This window comes from Triturus cristatus, chromosome 3_1, assembly GCF_964204655.1.
Source record: "Triturus cristatus chromosome 3_1, aTriCri1.1, whole genome shotgun sequence".
Lineage (NCBI taxonomy): Eukaryota > Metazoa > Chordata > Amphibia > Caudata > Salamandridae > Triturus > Triturus cristatus.
The window spans coordinates 737,600,504-737,622,812 of NC_140583.1; the positions used below are offsets into that span (position 1 = coordinate 737,600,504).

Genomic DNA, 22,309 nt, shown 5'->3' on the forward strand with positions numbered 1-22,309 from the left:
CCTAATGAATTTTGAAATTGTTCTTGTGCAATTTCGAATTACGTGGGAATTTTCAATATTGTAGTATTAAACAATTGATGACTTGCAGTACACTCTTTAGTATATCCTATTTGTAGCGAATATTGTTATTTGGAAATACACAATTAAATTGACAACAGGGTTAAACTACAAAACTAAAAAATTCAGAGACTGTGATCGGTTAATTAGTAATAAAAATTACTTCAGTGATGGCATCATAAATGAAGTTACCAATAGAAGGATTAAAGACAGAAGCCCTGACAATGCAATAAGCAATAGCATAATGGATTATATCTCTCACAGAATTCTGAAATGTGACAAATGACACAGCTGATGGCATTTCTATTGTCATAATTGATGACATCATGAATGACAATTAACTGCATCACCCACAGCACTGTGAGACCACACAGTAACAATGCTGGGTTGTGACATTCCTATGCTTGCAGAATGAATCCCACATGCATGAATGATTGCCATGAACTGATAACTGGCATCAAAATGGCAGCTGGATTGAAGAAGTCTTATGTGCAGGTCGAACTTGCAGCGCTACCCATGTAGAAGACCATAGAAGCCTTTGGGATCTGGGACCCTAGTAAAATTTCAAGCAACACTGACAGGCTTTCATACCCATTCCTTCTCCTTTGTCTCTGAGAACCACATGCCAAGCTGGAGATGGCGAAAGGGTAATGGTATGCCTACGCTGCCTGGATCCCATGAAGCAGCTGTGCCACGGGGCTATTCTCGGCATGTTTCTCATGTCAGCGCCTCTTGTTTGCTGAAGGCTTGACTGCATTTGCTTCTCTCTGGGCGATCCCATTTCCTTCTTTTCCCGGATCTCCAGTAAACCTTGTGCATACACTGAGGAGCATCTGGTGGATGGACGGAGGGCTGCAGTCCCAGAGGACCACAGCACATCTTGAAAGTAGAGTTATAGGAGTGAAGTCATCTCTTACTTCCATAGCCCCACAGGTTCTAGATATAAGCGAGCCGTAGGCACCACTCAGTTGCAGATGCTACAAAAACTTCCAAATGCTACAAAAACTTCCAAATGCTACAAAAATTGCCATCACGTGACAAGTTGACTTTGAACAAAATACATTAAAATATATTTACATCGTCACAACATAGAAAGATTAACTTTTGTTTGGAGGTGGGTTGGAGGGAAGCTGTAAAGTATTCAGAGTATGTCCTACTTCTGACCATTTGATGTAATTTGACCTTATGGGTTTAACAAGGTCAAAAGGTCCCTGAAGGTGGGCCTTTAGGTTCTAGTAGGTTTTATAAACATCATACTCTGCCGCGGCCTCCCACCTTGCCTTAGGAGGGAGGCAAGATCAACATATCATTAATTCAGTATCGATGAGCAGACGCCAGTTGCATTTGTCAGTGAGTGGACTATTGACCACTCCTACATCTAGTGGTCAGTGATGCACACATTCATTGCCTCAATCAGTAATGAAACTCTGTCCAAGTTCTGGTGCTGCTTATATTACCTAATTTTGCTGCATTAACAGTATCTTCCATGGTGTAAACTACAATGTCTTATGCCGCCTCTCTTTTTCTTCATTAGTGCCAAGACTCCCTATTACAGCTTTGGGGTGCTGATAGACAAAAACGATGCGTATATTAAAGTCTACGCCAAGGTGGGCCTGGTCCTGATGTGGAACCGGGAAGATGCCATTATGGTGGGTATCAAGTTTAACAGTGTGTCTGTACTGTTAGTATTTGATGATGGGATTATAGTATTTGCTCTTGTGCCTTGGACATTGTACAGAGTTGTTATCATTGCTGGTGGTATGATGCTTCACTGAACGGGTAACGTGCCTGAATGAATGAAAAGAAGTGTGAAAAGATTTACTTAGCACCTTTGTGTTGTTTTAATACCAACTGTAAGACAGAGAGTAAAAGGTAAAGATGGTGGCAAATATTCCTGTGAGTCTCTCGAGCAGTCTCGTGGACGGACATGTCATAGCGGCTTGAAGTAATGTTATAAATATACCCTGACTCCCAGTCCCAGAGTACACATCTGAGGTGTTGGAAGAGCCAGGCGTTAGAAACCTTAATTTGAAAAGTGATGGTTGCTCTTTGTACTAATAGCTGTCAAAATCCAATAGTAAACACACGAAAGGTAATGGGGGAAAGCTAGAAATAAATCTAACCACGGACAATTGCTCGGGGTAGCATTCCAACCATTCATTCTTTTACCCATCATGCCACCTCCGGTTGGACCCAGCCATTTGCAAATCAGTCTTGACTCTGCTCCAATAGAAAAAGTCCAGCCTGAACTGCCAGTCCAGGGCCTCCCTGAACCAGAATATACACAACCCAACACTAGTTTCACCCTGACTGAGCCTCATCAAACGTGTATCTTGGCTCCAGTGGCACAATTAGCAATGGGCCTGCGTCTGGGCATACCCTTGCCACTTAGGGTTTTACATCAAACACACAAAAAGGTGTTTGGAGGCTGCTCGCAATAAGTCTAACCACTGGTAATCACTCAAGGTAGCATTCCAACCCATCGTTCTATTACTTTTGATGCAACCTTAGCTTGGACCCAGCCATATGCAAATTAGTTTTGACTTTGTGCCAACAGGAAGCAAGCTGCACCCGAATGACAAGTCCCAATCAGGGCAAAACCAGTCTTGGATTGCTTTTGTTCCAGTTCAGAGAAACCAGGCTTGGCAGTTCGGGCTGGCCTGTTCCTATTTTAGAAGGATCAAGACTTATTTGCATGTGGCTGGGTCTAATATGAGGTGGCATGGTGGATTGGAAATGCTACCCTGAGCTATTGCTACTAATTAGACAAGTTACAAGCACTACTCCCATCACCTTTTGAGTGTTTAAAATCCAATATTGACCATGGATTAGGATGAGTCAATCACCATGCAGACAGCATTTGCCCAGCAAATTGCTGAAGACTTTCTCCATCGGATATTGAAAATATTGTTCCAAAATCACTAGCACTACCAAAGGGATAATATGCTAAGAGACTCAGCAGGAGTGGTCATGTAATTCTTCTGGTAACTTCAGCTTCCCGCAGTTCCTTATACCGGGGTTGAGGCATGGGGACTGGTAACTCTAGATGGCTGTTGGTACTGTGTATTTAATAGTAGGACTCTGAAGGAATCTGTAATTTCAAGTCATTTTCCTTAGGTAATTCCTCTTTTTCAATATGGAGAGTTCAGCTGCTTAAAGCAACCACAATCTCTGTGTGAAAATAAGCAGATCTGCTGAGTCCCACAGAACTCATATTTCTGATAGGTTCAGTAACTGTTCTTATATGCCCCACTGGAATTAAGATGCCACTCGTAATCAGGACCCAAAGGCCTTATTATGAGTGGCCATTGTTATGCCAAGTAAGCCTGCCTCCAGAATTACTAATAATGGGAACAAAGGTAGCTCTGGGGAGACTGGAGTTATTTACTATTACATTTGGGAACTTGAGGACCCCCTGAAAAATGAGGAATTACCAGGGAATCAGTAATTCCCTTCCAGAAACTCTGGTTAGTCCACATTATCCCATGGTATCTGACACAGAGACTCCACTTGCTTTAAGCAAGTAAAGCCTCCAGGTGAAATGCACTGGACCCTCAATATTTGAGTGGAGCGTATATTTACGAAAGTGCCGGTAGCTCATTTTTGCGCACACCTGGGATTAAGAGGGTGGTTTTTATGAGGCCCTCAGTCTCCTGCATATGCTGTAGAAATATATTTACCGAGTATTAGCACTCAATACTGTCAACCAAAACAAAGCCTACTGTATTGTAAAGTTATGCTTTCCAAAATAAAGGCATTTCCCACATAGTTACCATCTTATGCTGGTAACATCAAAACCATGGTCATGTAAACACCACGCTACACTAGCCTGACCAAGCAAAGAACATTGTCAAAGGCCACCAAAACAAGCTTTTGAAACAAAGTCAACTCCATCAATGTAGTGTCGAAACCAAGATCGCTTGCAGAGAAATACAAATTCAAATAGTACAAAATTTGGACTTCTCTCACTCACTTTCTACTTCAACTTTTCTAAATGAAGACCAGTAACACGCTATTGCTAATCTGCAAAGCCTCAAATAAAGATGTTTCTACAGTGTTGCAATTCTATGTTGTCCAAAGCAGGTACACTCACGCAGTATTCTCATTTCACCTTCCTCCAAACGATGACCTCCCCCGGTATTATATTTATGCAGTACCCCAGAATCAGTCCATTCCCATATAATGAATTTTCTTTGCTGCCCCAAGTCAAATCCTTTTTCACAGTAGCAGATTCTATGTTGTCTTGGGCAAAGCACACATGCAAAAATGTCCACTCTGCGCTGTTCAAAGAAAAAAGCACATTTTCCCAGTATGGCCTTCTTAAACAGTCCCACATCAAAAGCCATTATCCCAGTATCAGGATCCTACCTTGTCCTGAATGATAATGTAAATTAAAAACAGACTATCACAGCACTCTAAGGATGTAGTTCACATGGGTCAGCCCCAGTGCTTAAGTTGTGCCGTGTTTTCCAGTGCTCCTCACCAGCTCTTGTTTAGGAGAGTACACCACATGGTGGCACCCTCAGCCTTTTTTTTTCAGCACAGCACGCATGTTTAGCAATTCAATGTATTACAAAATAATAAAACTCGCACGGCTAAGCTCACAAAAGCTTGGAGTGGGCTACAATAGTTAAAATGTCACACTTATTTAAGTGTGATGGTAGTAGGTGTCACACTTATTTATGTGTGAAGGTTAGTATGTAAAACTGGTGTTGCCATGCGTCAGCAGTGGCAGGAGCTTTGGGTGGCGCAGCTGCAGTGGAATACCTTGGGTCATGGCACTTATATTTTTTACAAATAAAGCACCAGTCAACCCAGGTGGAATTAAAATGAAATGTATGACCAGTGCAGTGGTGTTTGCTGTAAAGTTTTGAGGAGTGCACAGGATTAATGTTCCTTATAACGTCAAATGTTTCACTTCTCAATAGTATTACTTTGAATATTTTTTTTAGAGATCTGAAAGATGTAGTTCCCCTGTAAGAAAATTACAAAAAGAAGTAAAGGGACAAACATAGCAAACATAAAGGAGATTAGAAGCAGATTGGAAAAGGAAAGAAGCGTGGAGAAAAGGAAAAAAGTGGTGTGGGGGTTCAACCAATAAAAAAAGAAAGGGGAGTAAAAATACCCTTAGTTTTCCCCTTTTTTCTCTTGTTTGCCCCACCCATTTAATTTACTTTGCCGTTTTTACTTCCCCCTTTACTCATTTTGTGCAAAAGTCCTTTTTATATCTGTCATAACAGCGCAGCTGTTCTGCATGCCTTGTTGTTATTAGTTAATTAAAAGAAACATAGCGTTGGTTGTGGCTCCATACAGAGAATTATTACTCTCTAACCTTATTCATTCAATTGGGTGTTTGATGTATCACCCCCCTTTCCTAGAAGTACTTCCTTAACTCCTTCCCCGCTCATGACGGAACCGCTCCGTCATGAGCCACGGTTGCCATGTGCTCATGACGGAGCGGTTCCGTCATGCCACGACCGTTGGCGGCCGCTCCGCCCACGCGGCGCTGTTTCCCCGCCTGTGCGGGGGGACAACGCAACTGGGCGGAGTCATGACGGAACCGCTCCGTCATGAGCACAGCTCAACCGTGGCTCATGACAGAGTGGCTCCGTCATGAGCACAGCGCCACCGCGCTGCCCCCCCCGCACCTCCCAGCGCTGCGGCGGAATTCCCGCCGCAGCGAAAGGGTTAAAGCACAAGGATTATTTTTTATTTTAAATGTCCAATCACTCATTATTCTCTTTGTAACATTTAATTCATTGCGTCCAATAGGCAGCCGGTAATTTTACCGGGGAGGGGGGTAAGAGGGCCACAGACTCACACATACACACTCACTCTCACCCATGCATTCACACACATGCACACACACTCACCCATTCACAACACTCACTAACAAATATACATACATTCATACATACACTCAAGGACGAGCCAAACATATAAAACACATAAAACGCACCTTCAATGTAGAGAGGGAAGCCTCTGAGGTCCCAGGAGGGTTAGGACTGCTGCCTTACTTCACTCACTCGTCACAGAGTGGAATAAGTCCAGTGAGACTGCGGACCCCACCCCACTCTGTGACGAGTTGTCTCTAATTAACACTCAACCCTGGGTACTTCAGGGCTTAAAACTGAAGTGCCCAGGTCCGAGACAATCAAAGACACTCCCCCTCGAGGCACTTTTGCCAGCCTGAGGAGTTCACACCCACAGGGATGCGAAATCCTCATCCTGGCAAAGTTCAGCTCAGGCATCCAGGAGCATGCGTATGTTCTAGCTCCTGGCTGCCTGACCTAAACAAGAGGAGTTTCTGTCAGGCTGATCTTTGTTCAGCCTGACAGACACTCTTCTTGCTGAGAAAAAGGAGAGGGTGGGGCCCCTCAGCCCATATGAACGGGGTGCTGGTGCCCATAGGCCTTATGTACAGAAAGCAATCCTTTTCTAAGTGTTTTAGCTGAAGATTAGTAAAGTCAATAGGGCAGGCTTTAATGTGATACATTTTTAAAGTTAGAGCATAGACAATGCAAGAATGTGCAGAATATTCAAGATAAATCTCTTAATGTTCGGTCTTGAGAATTAGACAGATACTAAATTATTTGAATACATAGATTTATTACAAGATCATTCCCTATATCAATCTGAATTCAATGTTCAAGAAGAAAAAGGCCAGCCAACATGTGTTTCATGATCACCATTCCTGGATGCAACCCATAAACAGTATGTCTGACTACCTGTCATTGCATGCGACACATTAAAGCCAGACCTATGGCTTAGACAATATTTATTTCCTTTTCTAATGTTATCGAGAAGCAAAACTTAAGAAAGTAATACATTGGGAAGTAAACAAATAAAAGTGGTGAGGTAATACTTTCATGGCAGCTACACACTTAAAGAGTAATTTGCCTTATGTCTGACATTGAGAGAAAGATTTAGAAATGATAAAATTCTGATTGATACCTTGTCTGGCAGTATCTCATTCTTCGTGGTACATTGGTTTGCCTGTTTTCGGAAACCCTCTACCTTCCTTGTTCTGGGGCATAATTCACCACACTTTCGTACTAGGCTACATGGGCTCACAAAACGTGGGCTTTTCCCCCCTCAGAAATAGTAGGTTTTCAGGTGGGTTTTCAAGGCAGTGAGTATCATCAGCAGAACGAAAAATTCATCAGCTGTCTGGAAGGTCATGCTCATTGGTCAGGTTATGGAGAGCTTGCTTTCTCTGTGTTGTAGTTTGTCACACCTGCCTCTGGCATCCATCAGGTGTCCTGGACCATCCAAGCAGATGTGTAGTCGCAGTGGTTTGAAAGGGCCAGTCACCTGATTCTCACGTCTGCAGGCAGCATAGAGATTTGGCAGCTGCTGTTTCCTCCTCTGCTGAGCTCTCTCCATCAGCATTGAATACTGTAGAATGTGTTAGTGTATTAGGTCAAAACCTAGGCAGCGCACATGCGCTGTCTGAAAGACCTGCTGTAATCAGTGTACGGTGTGGAATCCCGCCTGCTGCTTGCCATTGGTTCACTCCTGCGTTGCTATTTTTTCCTGGCTCCTTAGTGGTTGGTGCACTTGATACATCATTTCCATTTTGAGCCGAGGAGCACCGGCCAACTACAGTTTACTTACATTATAGGTGGTTATGTGTTCCTTTAGGGACTGCTTGTTTTATTTCCTGCTAATCATTCACCATGGCGCCCACTTCAAAGGCTGCTGCACGCATAACTTTTTTGTACAAGGACGGCAGGTAATATGTTTTCGCACGGCGCTTGCTTTCATGTGGGACGCCATGCCCATAACTTTTATATAGACGGGCGCCGTGCTTTATGTTTCAGCACGGTGCCCACTTTCATGTTTACCTTCCCAATAGCTCTAAGTCTCGCAAATGTGACACCTAGTACATTTCAAATGCCTGTCTTACCTTTGAATTGATGTAATGTGTGGTAGCCTAGTGAACTAATGCATCTCCTTAAGGAGTATGTGCTTGGCCTCTTAGATACAGGGTCAAATACTGGCGGTCGGCCCGAACTTTGATCCTTCTGAGATTGATAAAATTAGTATCACTGAGCTGCTGATAATAAAGATTTCCTCTTCAGGGCCAAGATGCCCAAAGGGATGAATTTGTGCTTTATAAATGCACATCTCATGATGATGCTGTTTCTTCCGAACACACATAACCAGTCTTCATTGTTGTACCTTCCTCACCACAGCTGGAGCTAGACGCGAAGTTTAACAACTCCACGTGCGGCCTCTGTGGAGACTACAATGGACAGCAGCTGTACAACGAGTTTATAGCTGAAAGTAAGTGAATTCACACTATTTCTATAAGCAGTAGACAAGATGGTGTATGACAAAGAGCAAAGAGTAAGTGAAGACCAGTGGAGAGAGAAGCAAAGAGATGAGAAGCCAGAAAGGAGGGATCAAGGTGAAAGGAAGAGAGGGGTGTTTAAAGTCCAGGTGAGAGAGGAGAAAACAGATAGGAAGGAAGAGTGGGGGGAAAAATAGGGAGAAGGGATGGAGGGGTAGTAACATCTGGACAAGTTATAGGAAAGTTAAATGAAAGAGGAACTTGTAGAGACAGTAAGATAAGAAGGGACAGGAGGCAAAACTAGCTGCAAGACAGGATGAAAACAATGCTTCTAAACTATCAGAGAATAACGAAAAAGTGAAGACTCCTTAAGAGGGGAGGAAATGCATAGGAAGAGGGGCACAGATGGACAGGGGATGAAACGAGTAAGGATGGGCACAGAGGGAACTAAGGGGGAGGAGTTCTTCAGAATGCAGAAGTGAGAGAGGCTTGACTTGGACACCAGAGAGGCGAGGTGGAGGAGAAAGGCTGGTACTGTGCGATGAGCATAAAAGCCAAAGAAATGAAGGGGCCATGAAACGGGATAACAGCAATGGCTAGTCGTGAATCAAAAGTGTGTTATACCATTCACTTTTATGAAGACGCTCACGTGCAAGACTATGACATGCTCTGAAGCATGAACTTCGATTTGTTGGCTTCAATGCGAGCATCTCTGCCTTTCTCATTCACTCATTCACCTTTGTCTCTCCACACCTCCAGTGCTGACATTATAATCATCAGCAAGCATGCTTTTTTAATAAATGCTGTGTTTGTTTTTAAGTGTGAACTACTGTTTGTATTGCCCTGTCACAGACCAGCAGTATAACCCCATCACCTTCGGGAACCTACAGAGGGTGAACAGACCAAACTCTGAGTGCGCGGACCCAGACGAGACACAAGTCGGAACCACCTGCACCCAACACGTACGTGGTCTGTTCATTGTTTTGACCAATCTTAGCCATTGCTTACTCTTATACAGATTGAAAACCAGATCAAACATCCTGTCCTTCACCATAGAAAATTAGATCAAGGAATCAGGATCTGCCCTGTTCAGTCAGGTTCAAAAGCAGTCTCAACTTGCCATGTGCATATTATTTGCAGTCAAAGAGAGCAGAGCTACAAAGCAGTGTAACTAGAGCTCCAGCTAAGTGACTGGTGGATTTATACAGTGCTTAAAAGGGGCTTTGCTGTCACTTATCAAGAGCCACAGAAAGCAGTTGGCCTAACAGCTAGGGCGCTCGACCGGGGAACTGGGTTCGAGTCTCGGTAATGACGCTAAACATCCTGTGATTCTGGGCAAATCACTTAATCTCCCTGTGCCTAACAAAAAATGAATGTGTGTCCTCATGTAACGAAACTGGCGCTATGTAAAGCTCTCTGATACCCGATTGGATTCGGGTCAAGTTCGCGCTATATAAAACTCTGCAAAAATAAAAAGAGATAACAAAATACTAAGAGAAGGTCCTCAGTAGAAGCATCTAATACTTTTTGAAATATGAGGTGGTTTAAGGAAATCACCAGACACTAGTTCAGCAGCGTTGTTCCCCAGTAATGGCCTCACTTGGTTTTCGACCACTGACAATATCATGGGACGGAACATTACACAATGTTTGAAGCAAAATGACATCACATAAAGCAACAGCACTGTCTTTTGATTACAACGACGTCACAGAATAGTAACACACCTCTTCTGAATTTGATGACATCACCTCAAGTGAGATCAGGGATGCAAATAAAATAATGCTACACCAAGTCTAAAATACTGAAAACCCTTCAAAGGCTCACTGGAGCAGATAGAAATACACTGGAGACCCCGATGTCCTCTCCGCAGGACCAATGTTCCCCCCACAAAATCATGTTTCCTTCCTAGTCACTCCCTTTGCCAACATCAGCCCACCATGTGTCCCCTGTGCCCCCAAATCTTCCAATCAGTCCCAGATGCATGGGTGAAAAGTAAGAGTAGCTAAGATGAGCAAATGCTACCCCTGCCTTGCCCGTTGTTACCCCTGGTGCTCTGTACTTACTACTCGTGCTCCAGAGACTTATATAGGAAGTGGTAAGAACAGAACGTTAAAGCAGAGCGGAACAAGTGTTCAAACCTGGGACTACGTCCAATGTCAAAAGGAGCATGATGCCACTTCCGCTAACGTTTTGGTGAGTCCGCATCCATGCTGCTCTGTCACCGCTCACACGCCTCATGTCTGCATGGAGCTGTACCGCTCCCATTTAGTGAACTAAACATGGTGTCTCAATGGGGTTCAGTAGCAGAAGTGCACATTAGTAGAGGGTAGCCCCGATACATCTTCATAGAAGCGGCAGGGTTCCTTTGGATGTATCAGTGTCTGATTATCTGAAAGTGAATGGGGACAGGCGAAGTTCAGCACTGGTGGACGAATGGAAGTAAAGAGAAGCTGTTGTACATTTTGTAGAACAATCATTATTGAAAAGTCCAAGATGAAGCAAATCAATACACAATGACCTATGACCTATAACCAGATCCACTGGAATTATGTGCTTCTGAGGCCTTGGCATTTTCCCCACATAATTACGTATTTACCACACTTGCCACATATTCCACCAATCACTGCATGATTTGCAATTTTCAAGAAAAAATATGTATTGCTCAGAGGGATCAAAAGATAATAAAAGGTGCCACATGTGGTGCAGGGCAGTCCGTTTCTAAAGGTTAACTGGTAACCTTTTAGTTGTGTTGCTGACTACTGCAATCAGATATTACACTAGTACAAATAGGATAACTCTATTTCCCAGACAGGTTTAATGTGTGTTAAAATGACAAAAGAGGGAAATATCACTACCACAAAATGGGCCACACTACACTGCATGACTTGCATTTTCTGCCACACAGTTTAGTCAACCCTGTTGTGTAATATAGCCTCCCTTTCTTCACAATTCCAGTGGCCCCTCTTGTAAAATGCAAGATACTCTGATGCTTTTACTCACTAAAAGTAAAGTCAAGCCCCCGTCTAAAGGATGAATCACCAAATGGGTTAATTACAAAGGTATGACATCATTTCAAGAAGCTTGCAAGTAGTAACTTAGAAATGGCAATTCAGACGAGCGTTACCGGTGCAAAACTCTACAGCACCATATTCATAGAGTCTCACATTGGACTGCAGCTCGTTACTTCCCAGGTAGTTACTCAGGGAGTCTTTACATCGTGACCAGTACATCGGGCGTGCCTTTGCATCACATTTTTTACATTAGGAGTACCTTTACTTTGCAAGTAGATTGGTAAATATAATTTTAACCCCCTAATTTAACATATAAGACTATAGTAATATATTAATATTAGTCAATATATTAGATTAGAAAATGAACACTTTGAACACTACATATCCTTGAACCCTAAAAATTCCTTATTACCCCTATACACTACCCATTCCTCAGACTTAAAAAGTTTTACTACCCCTTTACACTGCCACCCAAGAACCCTAAAAATCCAAATTACCCCTACACCCTTCCTATCCATGAACCCTACAAACTCCATACTACACCTGTACACTACCCACCTCTGAGCCCTAAAAAGTCTCCATATTTCTATACAATACCCATCTCTAAACCCTAAAACCTCCTCACCATTTCTAATCACTACCTACCTATGAACCCTAAAAACTTCCCACTACCCCTAAACACTAGCCACCCCTAAACCCTAAAAAAATTTCGGATCTGCCCTAAAATCTATCCAACCCTGAACCCTAAAATCCCCTTACCACCCTTAAAACCCAAACCCAAAAGATGTTTAAAATGTTAATTGATGCAGCTATATTGGAGTCTGTTGCATCTGTATCGGTGCACGTTTGCACTTGGATGTTTATATATATATATATATATATATATAAATCTCAAGGAGGAGTCCAGCCTTGCTTCGGATTACATCCACCAGGTGGGGTTGGTGCAGGCGGGCGCTGGACCCGCTGTAATATTTAAATTCTCTCGCGTAGACAGATCGCAAGAAAAGTCGCACTCAGGATTTTCAATTTAGGAGTCTTTAGTATTTATTGACTTGACGCATTTCGACACTACGGTCTTTGTCAAAAAGTTAAAAGTATGACTTTTTGACAAAGACCGTGGTGTCGAAACGCGTCAAGTCAATAAATACTAAGACCCCTAAATTGAAAATCCTGAGTGCGACTTTTCTTGCATTCCGGCAGCGCAAGACAATCTATCTATCTATCTATCTATCTATCTATCTATCTATCTATCTATCTATCTATCTATCTATCTATCTATCTATCTATCTATCTATCTATCTATCTATCTATCTATCTATCTATCTATCTATCTATCTATCTATCTGTATATATATGTATATTTATATAACTACATAGATGTATATTGATTTATACATATACGCACACAAACACAAGGCTAGAACTCGTCTTTAAACAATTAAAGAAGAACTTACCTGTAAAAAAAGGCCTGCAATGTAAAATACTGAAAACCTCCCTGAGATGTAAAGCCTCCTGGTATCCTTACCTGCCGTGTAAGGACTCCCAATGTAAACACTGCGAAGTTCTGGTAGCGCACCCTCAACTCGTCCTTGGGGGTGACTGGCCCTTCCTTTTCTCCTGGTCTCCCTCTATGGACACCGCAAGGCCTGGGGCGGGTGAAAGACAGTGCTTGACCGTCTCCCGGATGTGTTTCCTTTCAGCGCCAAGAGTGTGAGCGCCTGCTGAGCCTCCCGGCCTTCGCCGACTGCCAAACCCGCCTGAACCGGGAGACCTACATCCAGGCCTGCATGCAGGACATGTGCACCTGCAGCCAGGACCAGGACGCGTTCTGCCTCTGCAGCACCATCTCGGAGTACTCCCGCCAGTGCTCCCACGCGGGGGGCCGTCCGGCCAACTGGAGGAGCCACCAATTTTGCCGTAAGTACGGACGACCCTGACACTCTTCCTGCAGCCATAATGAATTGCTGTTCATGATGAAGCACGTTACTAGCGGGCACTTTGGAAGTTAAAGTGGAGGAGGTTTGGTCTAGTGAATGTGCTGCTTCTTTTCTTCCAGAGACAGTGGCTGTACTTTTGTCACAAAAACAAAACTATAGCACTATTTGGAGCAAAGCACTTTATTTTTCCGTGCTAAATACTTTACATAAATAATGGGATGGCAAAATATAACCGTACTGTCCCAATGATATGCTCCCATCACATCCTGGGTTCAACAGGACCAGATACAAGCAATACATTCCTAGCTACACCTAAACACCCTGGGGCTTATTTACACGCCCCTGGCGCCGCCGGTACGTCACTTTATCCTTTATAACAAGTGACGCACCGGCGACGCAAGGGGCTTGTAAATAAGCCCCACAATTCTGAGTAAAGGGACGCCAGCCGCCTCTGGCAGCACAATTGAGGTATTTTCTAGTTATGCGCATTCTAGGAAATACTGGGGCAATGATGCACGTGCGCAGGGGGGGGGGGGGGGGGGGGAGAACGCTGCGGCCACAGCGCTTCCATCAGCAGCGGACGTGGCGCGCGCGCAGGCACCACGTACTGCCGCTATGGACCATTTTCACCTGGCAGTTGTGAAAAAGCAAACACGACTCTCTGTTACTGCTCGCCATTGTTTTCCACTGAGATCTTATTACTTGATCGATCTAGGGCAGCAAGGCCAAGAGAGGGAAACAAACAGGTACCTACTGGATTACAGGCCCCTTGCACGGATCTCTCTGGTTACCTCTGGCCTCAATGCATTCCTGGGCCGATTACATGTAGGGATTGTTTCCAAGTACAGTTGTGTGAGGCTAGCGCTGGGGAATAATGGCGTGTGAAAGGTTAAAGGGCTAACCAGGAGGTTTCTCTGGGATGCTTCCGCATTCTTTATGTGTGCATGGAAGGCCCTTCTACTTGACAATCATTGGCAGTGGATATTTTTCGCATTTCCCCCTCTCTCTCTCTCACACACCCGACTTCAGCACATAGGAAATTGTATAATTGTAAGCGTTTTTTTGGACCTGTTCTGCAGCGAGGACGGTGCACAATAGGAATGCCTGACTTGCCTCTTTCAGAAGCACCTAGGTTCTTAAAACTCAGCTGGGTCCTCCTGGAGAGGTCTTCAGGCACATACAGGTTGCCATACATAGGAAAGTGGCATATAACACAGGCACTAGAATTATATGATTCCGAGGCTATGGCATTTTCCTCATAATTATGGATTCGCCGCATTTGCCACATAATCCATAATCTGCTACATCATTTTCAGATACAAAACATTGTATCTAGCTCACACAGATCAAAAGTTACTAAAACACAGCAACATATGTTGCAGCACAGTTGAGGCCCTAGGGCAAAGTTTAATGGTCACCTTTCAAATGCCTTTTGTTATACATGAGTGTTAAACTGTTGCCAGTATGGTGGTACCTTTTCACAGACATGTTTTGTTATGTTAAATACATTTCTATAGTGCACGCCTACCCGAAGGTGTCTTGGTGCTTGCAGGCAATGAGTTACTAAGCTGGTGCATTACTGATTGCTAAACAGCCAAGTCTTCAGTTCCCTTCTAAAGGCAAGAAGAGTGAGAATAGACCTAAGATACAGTGGGAGGGAGTTCCATAGCTTAGCAGTGCTATTCATGAAACTCCTTCCTCCCCATTTCATTCTCCTAATTCTTGTGATGGTAATCAGTTTGGCATTAGTTGACCGTAAAAGTCTACCTGGTGAGTGCCAATTGAAAGTCTTCCACAGGAATTCCGGTCCTTCTCTGTACAAGGGTTTGTGGACCAGACAGAGAGCCTTAAACTTAATCCGTTGTCGCACTGGGAGTCAATGCAGCTCCTGGAGGCCAGCAGAAATCGACTGCGATTTGGGGATGTTCAAGGCCAATATGGCTGCTGCATTTTGAATTGCTTTGAGTTTATCGAGTAATTTAGTCGGGAGGGTCATGTACAAGTCATTACTATAATCCAATTTAGATAGAATCAATGATGAGAACACAGTCTTTCTAGTATCTCTAGGAATGAAAGGAAAGATTGTCCATAAGGTTTTTGTTGCAAAAAAGATGAGGATTTAACTTTCTACACCCGTGTATCATATCTGAGCTTGTCATCCATGATAAATCCAAGATTTTAAGTTTTTGGTCATTGGCTTGGGAGGAGTGCTGATACTGTCCGGTCACCAACGCAGCCACCAAGCCGGAGGCCATACTGAAGAGAGATTTGCGAATAGAATTCAAGTTCAGTTTTAATCAATGCCTACTCATCCAGTTGCTTAGGGCGATCATGCAATCGTGTAGTCTTAGAGAATAATTAACATCATTATCCACAGCAGACACGACCAATTGGGTGTTGTCCTCATAGGATATTGGAATTAAGTTACATCTTTTAATAAGAGAGGCAAGTTCTGAGACATTGATGTTAATATGCAAATAGACAAAATAATGAAGTAAAACGGTCACAAAATGTGGCGCATTACACCGCATTAATTGCAGTTTCTTGCCATATAATTTAGTCAATTTTGCCACATAATTTAACATACATTATTCCAGTGGCCTTACTTATAAAAAATAAAAATGTAGACAAACAGTGACTCTGTATACCCATGTGGAACTTGGTAATGCTATCATGTTTCTGATTCAGCACCAGTGAAAATACTTTCCGAGACCCATGCAAAATTATAGCTTGCCATTGCGGTGCTCCTTCTCCTCTAATAGCAAAGCAAAATTTGTGAGGCCGTCTAGTGCCCACTTGTTGCATCTTGTGATGGCGCTTCAGGGCATGCATGCCTACATGGTCTTTAAGAACCGCCCTTGCTTCTTCCATTCAATCGCTCTTTTCCTCTACAGAATTATTGCCTTCTCTTTAAATTTAGACAGGAATCCGACATTTTTAAGCATTTGAGTGTTGTCCCTAAATGAGTTCATTAAATTAAGCAGCAAGGCATCCTTTCCAGGGAGCTATACCAGTAACGCAATTCATAGCCCGAAACATTGACCTGACTACTAATTGATGACATTTTCAAACTTATTTTCATCTTGCAATGTTTTTGGCATACAAGAATGCGGTATCGTTAAAAGTCATAAGCTCGATTGATCTAGGACCATATTGGTCTCTTTGCTCTTTAGGTGGGCACTATGCCTGCTAAAAACGGGAAAACTGACAACCTGCTAAAAACAGGTGCAGTACCTGGCTGGAATTCTGGGGAAAAACAGCGAATTGTTGCAAGAAAATGGATTAAGACTGTTATTTCTTAAAAACATGTAATGGGAAGTCAGTGATGATGTCCGTGCTATTAATAATTCAGGATGTGGGGAATTACTAGACCATGTTTGGTCCACTCACAGTGCCCCCCGTATGAGAATGACATAAAATAACAAACTGTGAGCTGGAGAGAGAGAGAGAGAGAGAGAGAGAGAGAGAGAGAGAGAGAGAGTGTGGTGGGGTGTGGGGAATGGAGAGAGCATTTTCTGTAGAACTGAAAGTTTCAGATTGCTTTACCGTGATGTTCAGCGATTCATACCAAGACGGATCCCTCTATTGGTAGCAGTTTGTGGATGTTTCCTGATATAAGATTTTCTCGCACATGCATAAACTCAGGAGGGGTCTGGGGTGACGGAGGGTGAGAAGAACCTCAACATTGCAAGTGGCAGCCACAGTCTGCACTGTGCTGCTGCGCTTAGAAACTGTAACAGAATCAAAGGATCCTGGTGCAGACAGAGACCACAGACTCAGTGGTCACTTGGGTAAGCAGTGATATGGACAGGCGAGTTTACAGCAGCTGTCTCACCTGTTGATGGTCTATCTGCTCTCATAAGTATCTACTAGGACAACTACTAAAAGAGAGACTGAGAGAAAATGATGAGTGGGGTTGACAGAGAGAGAGGGTGGGTTGACTACACCCGTGAGAGAGAATCCCCTTCTAATAAGCTGCATGTCGAAGCAAACTTTGTCACTGATGCTTGAATGAAGCCTCAAGCCCTGGTGCCTATAACTACAGCAGACATTCACAAGATCTTTGTTTGTGTATTTCAGCCAAACAGTGCCCCAAAAATATGGTCTACCTGGAGAGCGGCTCGCCATGCATGAACACATGCTCCCACCAGGATCTCCACAACCTTTGCGAGGAGCACAACATGGACGGCTGTTTCTGCCCTGAAGGTTGGTTACTTTCCCAGTGGCACTTTGATGATTCCTTGCAAGTTGACCAGTCCCATCTCTGTGCTGCCACCCGATGCCATGTACTAATAGTAGACTATTAAGGCAATTTGCATGTTCTACATATCATTTCCTTCCCTTTGGAAGAGCTTTCTCAATGACTGCCACTGGCCTGCACCAAAGGCCAGTGGGTCACAGTTGATAGCGTTTGAATCATATGCTGTAATTGCTGTACCTAGAGGGGAACAAGGGAAGGTCACACAAAATAGCTCTCTGGTCTTGGACATTGCTTGCTCTTGTGCATGGACTGTAACCTCCACAACATGGGCTGGTCATACACGGGAGGGGTTCACTCACAGGGAAGCTCTGCCCTGTTACATTCAGATTTCACACAAAAATAAGTTTCTATCATAACATCACAGAAGACATTTCAAGGAGAGTCAGCAATTGAAACTTGAATTTGAGTGAGTGAAAAGCAGTAACAGCAGAGGTGGAAGTGTGAAAAGAGGTGTCTGCAGCAAATGGGAGGGTAAAGGTGAAAAAATAGGAAGTTCCAGTTAGATTTAGAACAAGTGCAGAAGGCTCAGAGATTGATTTGAAGACGTGAAGATCAATTTCTGATCATGAGGAAGGAAATTGATCACCTTCACTTTAGAACTAGAGAAGTCAACATTTTGCTTCACTCGCAGATCCACCAAATCCCTCCCAGATTGTATTTGCGGAGCAATGAGCTTCAAATTTAGAACTGAGATTGAATGCAGGAGCCAAGTAAGATGACTCAAAAGTGAGATCTAAAGTGCTGGCAGGTATATCTAGGGATCAGGTACGACTGAACAGAAATCAGGATGTCACTGGAGCCAGTGGCTGGATTAGTTAGTTCAAGGGATCAGGGGAACTAACAGACAGCTCAGGGAATCAGTAGACAGGCAAGCCTACATCTTCATAAGGACGCTGGGTGATTCTGTGGCTGGATTAAAGAGACCTGATTCTCCCAGAAGGACGTATGTGCTTAGATGAGGGGAGGCAAGGCAGGCAGTACAACAGTTTGAACACATTGGATTGAACGATGAAAACGAGGTCCTGATGCTGGAACAGCAGTCTCAGAATGGAACAAGAGAGTCAGAATCTTGAACAGGTTTGTCTGATAAGTAAGATGATCTTGAGGGAGTGGCGAGGCTTGTGGAGTCAGTTACCGCATACTGATTGTTTGGTGGTTAGAAGTGGTGCGCTTCAGTTTCCTGAAGGTATTGTAATTATTTTCACTGCAAATGCAGAAGACAGCATGTTCATAGTTGGAGTTCCTAAACCGAGAAACAACAACCTTCTTTGGGATCTGTAGAAGATGCCGAAGGTTCTGTGGATGTGGAGCAGCTGAAATTAATGCACTCCAGAACATATATCTCGCTGCCCTTACATACTCTGCCCTTACATAATTACTGCAGAGTATGTAAGGATGCCGGCCGAGATGTATGCGCTGCAGTGGTTTCTGAAAAGGGTTGCAAGCGGGAGGCCATCTTTGTTTAAACCATTGCAGATTAAACTTTAATCTGCAGTGATTTTTAAACATAGAGGGGCTGCTCTCCCTTTCAACCCTCATTAGAAATTTACTATACTGCTGACTAATTCCGCCAGCATAACAGCAGAATTTATTAAGGAATTTCGCGTCACAAGAGTAACGTGAAAATAGTAAATTCCTCCGATTCCGCCAGCAGAACTAAACATTTTGCCCTGGCCTACAAAAAATAACACTGTGTCCTTTTTCTGTTTTAGCTAGGAAATGTTGTTTCTTTATCAGTTGTGTGAAAGACTTCATTATATCTATGTTGGTCTGGGAATGAACGAGAACATGTCTCCTAGTTACCATGTGTACCAAGTAACACATTTGGCAAATGCTATTCATTCTTGATTATTGTTTTGTTAATTAGCACTTGTATAGCCCACATACTGGATTAGTATTGAATTAGAGGGCCCTTCTGATTCACTTATGCAAAGAATGAATGTTCTCTGGGTGTGCTCAGCCTGTACAGATAAGCATGATGTGGTGTGAATTTCACATATAGACCACTTATATGTTTTTTATTTTGTGCATATGTTCTGTATTGCAGGGACTGTGGTGGACGACCTTACAGGACTGGGCTGTGTGCCAGTGAGCAGCTGCCACTGCAAACTGCAAGGGATCCTGTATGCACCAGGGCAAAAGATAGTCAACGAATGTGAGGACTGGTAAGGACTGTGTGGGAACATTAATCTTCTCCACTGCGTAACGACATTGGTTTGCGTCTTCACTGCAAAGCTTCTCACATCACTCCATTCCCGATAAGATAAAATGTGATTGGAAAGATGGCAAAATGGTATTTACTGGCGATATCATAAGCTCAGCAGAGAGCCTTGTTTGGTATCTTTAGTGTAGGTTTACTGGCTCCCCAGCTTTAGAGATAGATTCGTACATTATGTACCAGCATACACACACTGGGTTGGAAGTCTTTCTTCTGCCTGTGGGGGCGTAACAGATGAATAGTCATCTTCTGATAGGACGTTTCTATCATAATCTTAGCCAATACCATGAATGCTCACGTCTTCAACCTTGGGAGTCCACCTACCATGGGGTCATCTTATTGGCTGCCTCTGTTTTCTTTGCCCAGATGTAGACGCTGCATTTTCTCATCCAGCTGGTTGTCACTTGGGGCAGCTAACATAAACAATGTTGGCTGTTATTTATTATTAACTGGGTAAAACCTTTGGGAATTAATTACTGCTCTAATGGTTCTATGCATATGGTGTCTTCAACAATGCATCAAAGATTTACAGAGGTTGGTTATTCATATGTTCTTTTCAAGGTTACCTTACCATACACAGTTCATTTTAAGCTGGAGTGCTTTGAGTTAGTGCCTGCCCTTAGCCTCATCCAATCTTGATTTTCACACTGTTGTTTGAGGCAGTTCTGTATTTGAGTTCTGGACAAGGGACAGTGATCCATATGGTTAGGTCATGTTCTGAGGTGTCGCTGGAAAAATACAAGTATTTATTATCCTGCAATTTGCAAGATACTGTCAGCTTGTCTCTTACATAAGAAGCATGTTCTCACATTTAGGAACCTTCTGACCAATCGGGTTAAAACCCTTTTGACTGATCGGGCAAAGAGGAGAGTAGGAATGAAAGAAAGTAATGGAATGGTAGGCGGACGGCATCCTACTGAAAATTTCAGTTGGGCCTACAAACTCTCTTTTTCAAGCTAATTTCTAGGGCATGAGGGGAGCTGGCAGGAGGAGAGGACATTCGACTGCCATAGATAGACATTTTTTAATGATTATTTCATTTTTATTTTTATTTTACAATGTAAGCCAGATACTTACACTTGTTTGACTATATTCACAGATTGATATCCCTTCACACGTCTGATCGTGGTGATTGGTGCCCTGTTTGCATGAGTGTAGACTTCAGGGAGCCTTCAAGGCATGCTTGAAGGAGCCTCTAACTATTTTCTGGAAGCCTGGTATAATAAACCCAAACTTGCATCCTATGGAATACGTCATAGTTCAACGTTTGCATTGTATGTGTCATACATGCTGAGTTGGTGTTTAGCCTTTTCAAGTAGTTATATGAATTGTCAGGGCAGCTTGTTAATATCTCCTTCTAGGTCACTCTACCGTGACTGCTTCGTCCACAAGTTTTGAGGAGTCCCACATTTTTTTGTTTTCTTCCAGTGTATGTAATTCTGGACAGTGGGTGTGCAAGAACCTCCCCTGCCCTGGTGTTTGCTCGGTGGAAGGAGGATCGCATGTCTCAACCTTTGATGGGAAGAAATACACCTTCCACGGTGACTGTTACTACGTCTTCTCAAAGGTAATTATTCTTCGGATAATTGAGCGGGTATGTTTTTGAGTGACAGCAAATAGGGGATTATGAACCTGCAAATGAAGCTGTTGAAGGTCAAGTAAGGAACATTGGAACAGCCTGTTACAAAGTTAGAGAGCCAGCTCTGTACATGTTACCAGTTCAACTCACACTCTTAGAAAGCCACTGCAGAGCTCTCCTGAGGTACCAAGTACTATGAGTAGCTCATCCAGTTCAGTGTTTTCATTGCATCTGGGGCCGATAGTCCATCCTTCAAAACTACAAGACCCATAATGCAAAGGAGAAGCCAGGAATTGATTAGCTACTCATGCTCAGCATAGAATAATGTGAAACCTCTTTCACAGTCATTATAAAGTAAGTTAGCCACCTGTCCATGGAAACTGTTTCCAGGACCCAGAACTAGCAGCACAAGTGTATCCCTTACCATCAGTCCAAGGGTAAAGGTCCAGCCCTGGCGAAATATGGGTTTCAGTGCGTCCTACAGGACAGACCCAAGGGAGGGACTCCACGGCAGGATATAGACCTAGTGACCCCCTACACTGCTCCAGCTCTACCTGTTCTATGACTAACTGGACATATTCACGTGGTTGTCATGCTTCAATTCACAATAACTGAGTTAAAAGAGCAAGGTTCATTTATTTATTTATTAAGGAGTTTTATGTTGTGTAATATGTAGCTTCACAGTTGCCCCAGAAAGCTGCCAAGTTCATTATATGAGTTCAAGAAACTGTGGCCCCGGCCTGATATTTCTAACTCAATACTCCCCCCCCCCCCCCTCATAGTCTCAGATCTGCCGCTGTTCGAAGCCCAAAAGTAATGTCCAGATTCTAGTCGAATGGCATCGTGAAGAGTTAATGTTTCAATGTTTGATTGAGACACCTCAGTCCCTCTGAAGTTTATGCAAATGTGCTACCTTTTAACACTGCCCTCATTTGATGGGCAGATTTGTG

At 43.3% G+C, this 22,309-nt stretch overlaps 1 protein-coding gene across 1 annotated transcript in view; it reads left to right on the forward strand.

The window, feature by feature from the left end:
- The window catches only part of MUC2 (mucin 2, oligomeric mucus/gel-forming), a 165,956-nt gene that overhangs the window by 10,671 nt on the left and 132,976 nt on the right, over positions 1–22,309 (forward strand). The window contains exons 3-9 of the mRNA XM_085644898.1: positions 1,592–1,706; positions 8,256–8,346; positions 9,206–9,315; positions 13,065–13,281; positions 17,382–17,507; positions 19,610–19,727; positions 21,209–21,347. Coding sequence (XP_085501024.1) covers positions 1,592–1,706; positions 8,256–8,346; positions 9,206–9,315; positions 13,065–13,281; positions 17,382–17,507; positions 19,610–19,727; positions 21,209–21,347 — 916 coding nt within the window. The remainder of the gene's footprint in view (positions 1–1,591; positions 1,707–8,255; positions 8,347–9,205; positions 9,316–13,064; positions 13,282–17,381; positions 17,508–19,609; positions 19,728–21,208; positions 21,348–22,309) is intronic.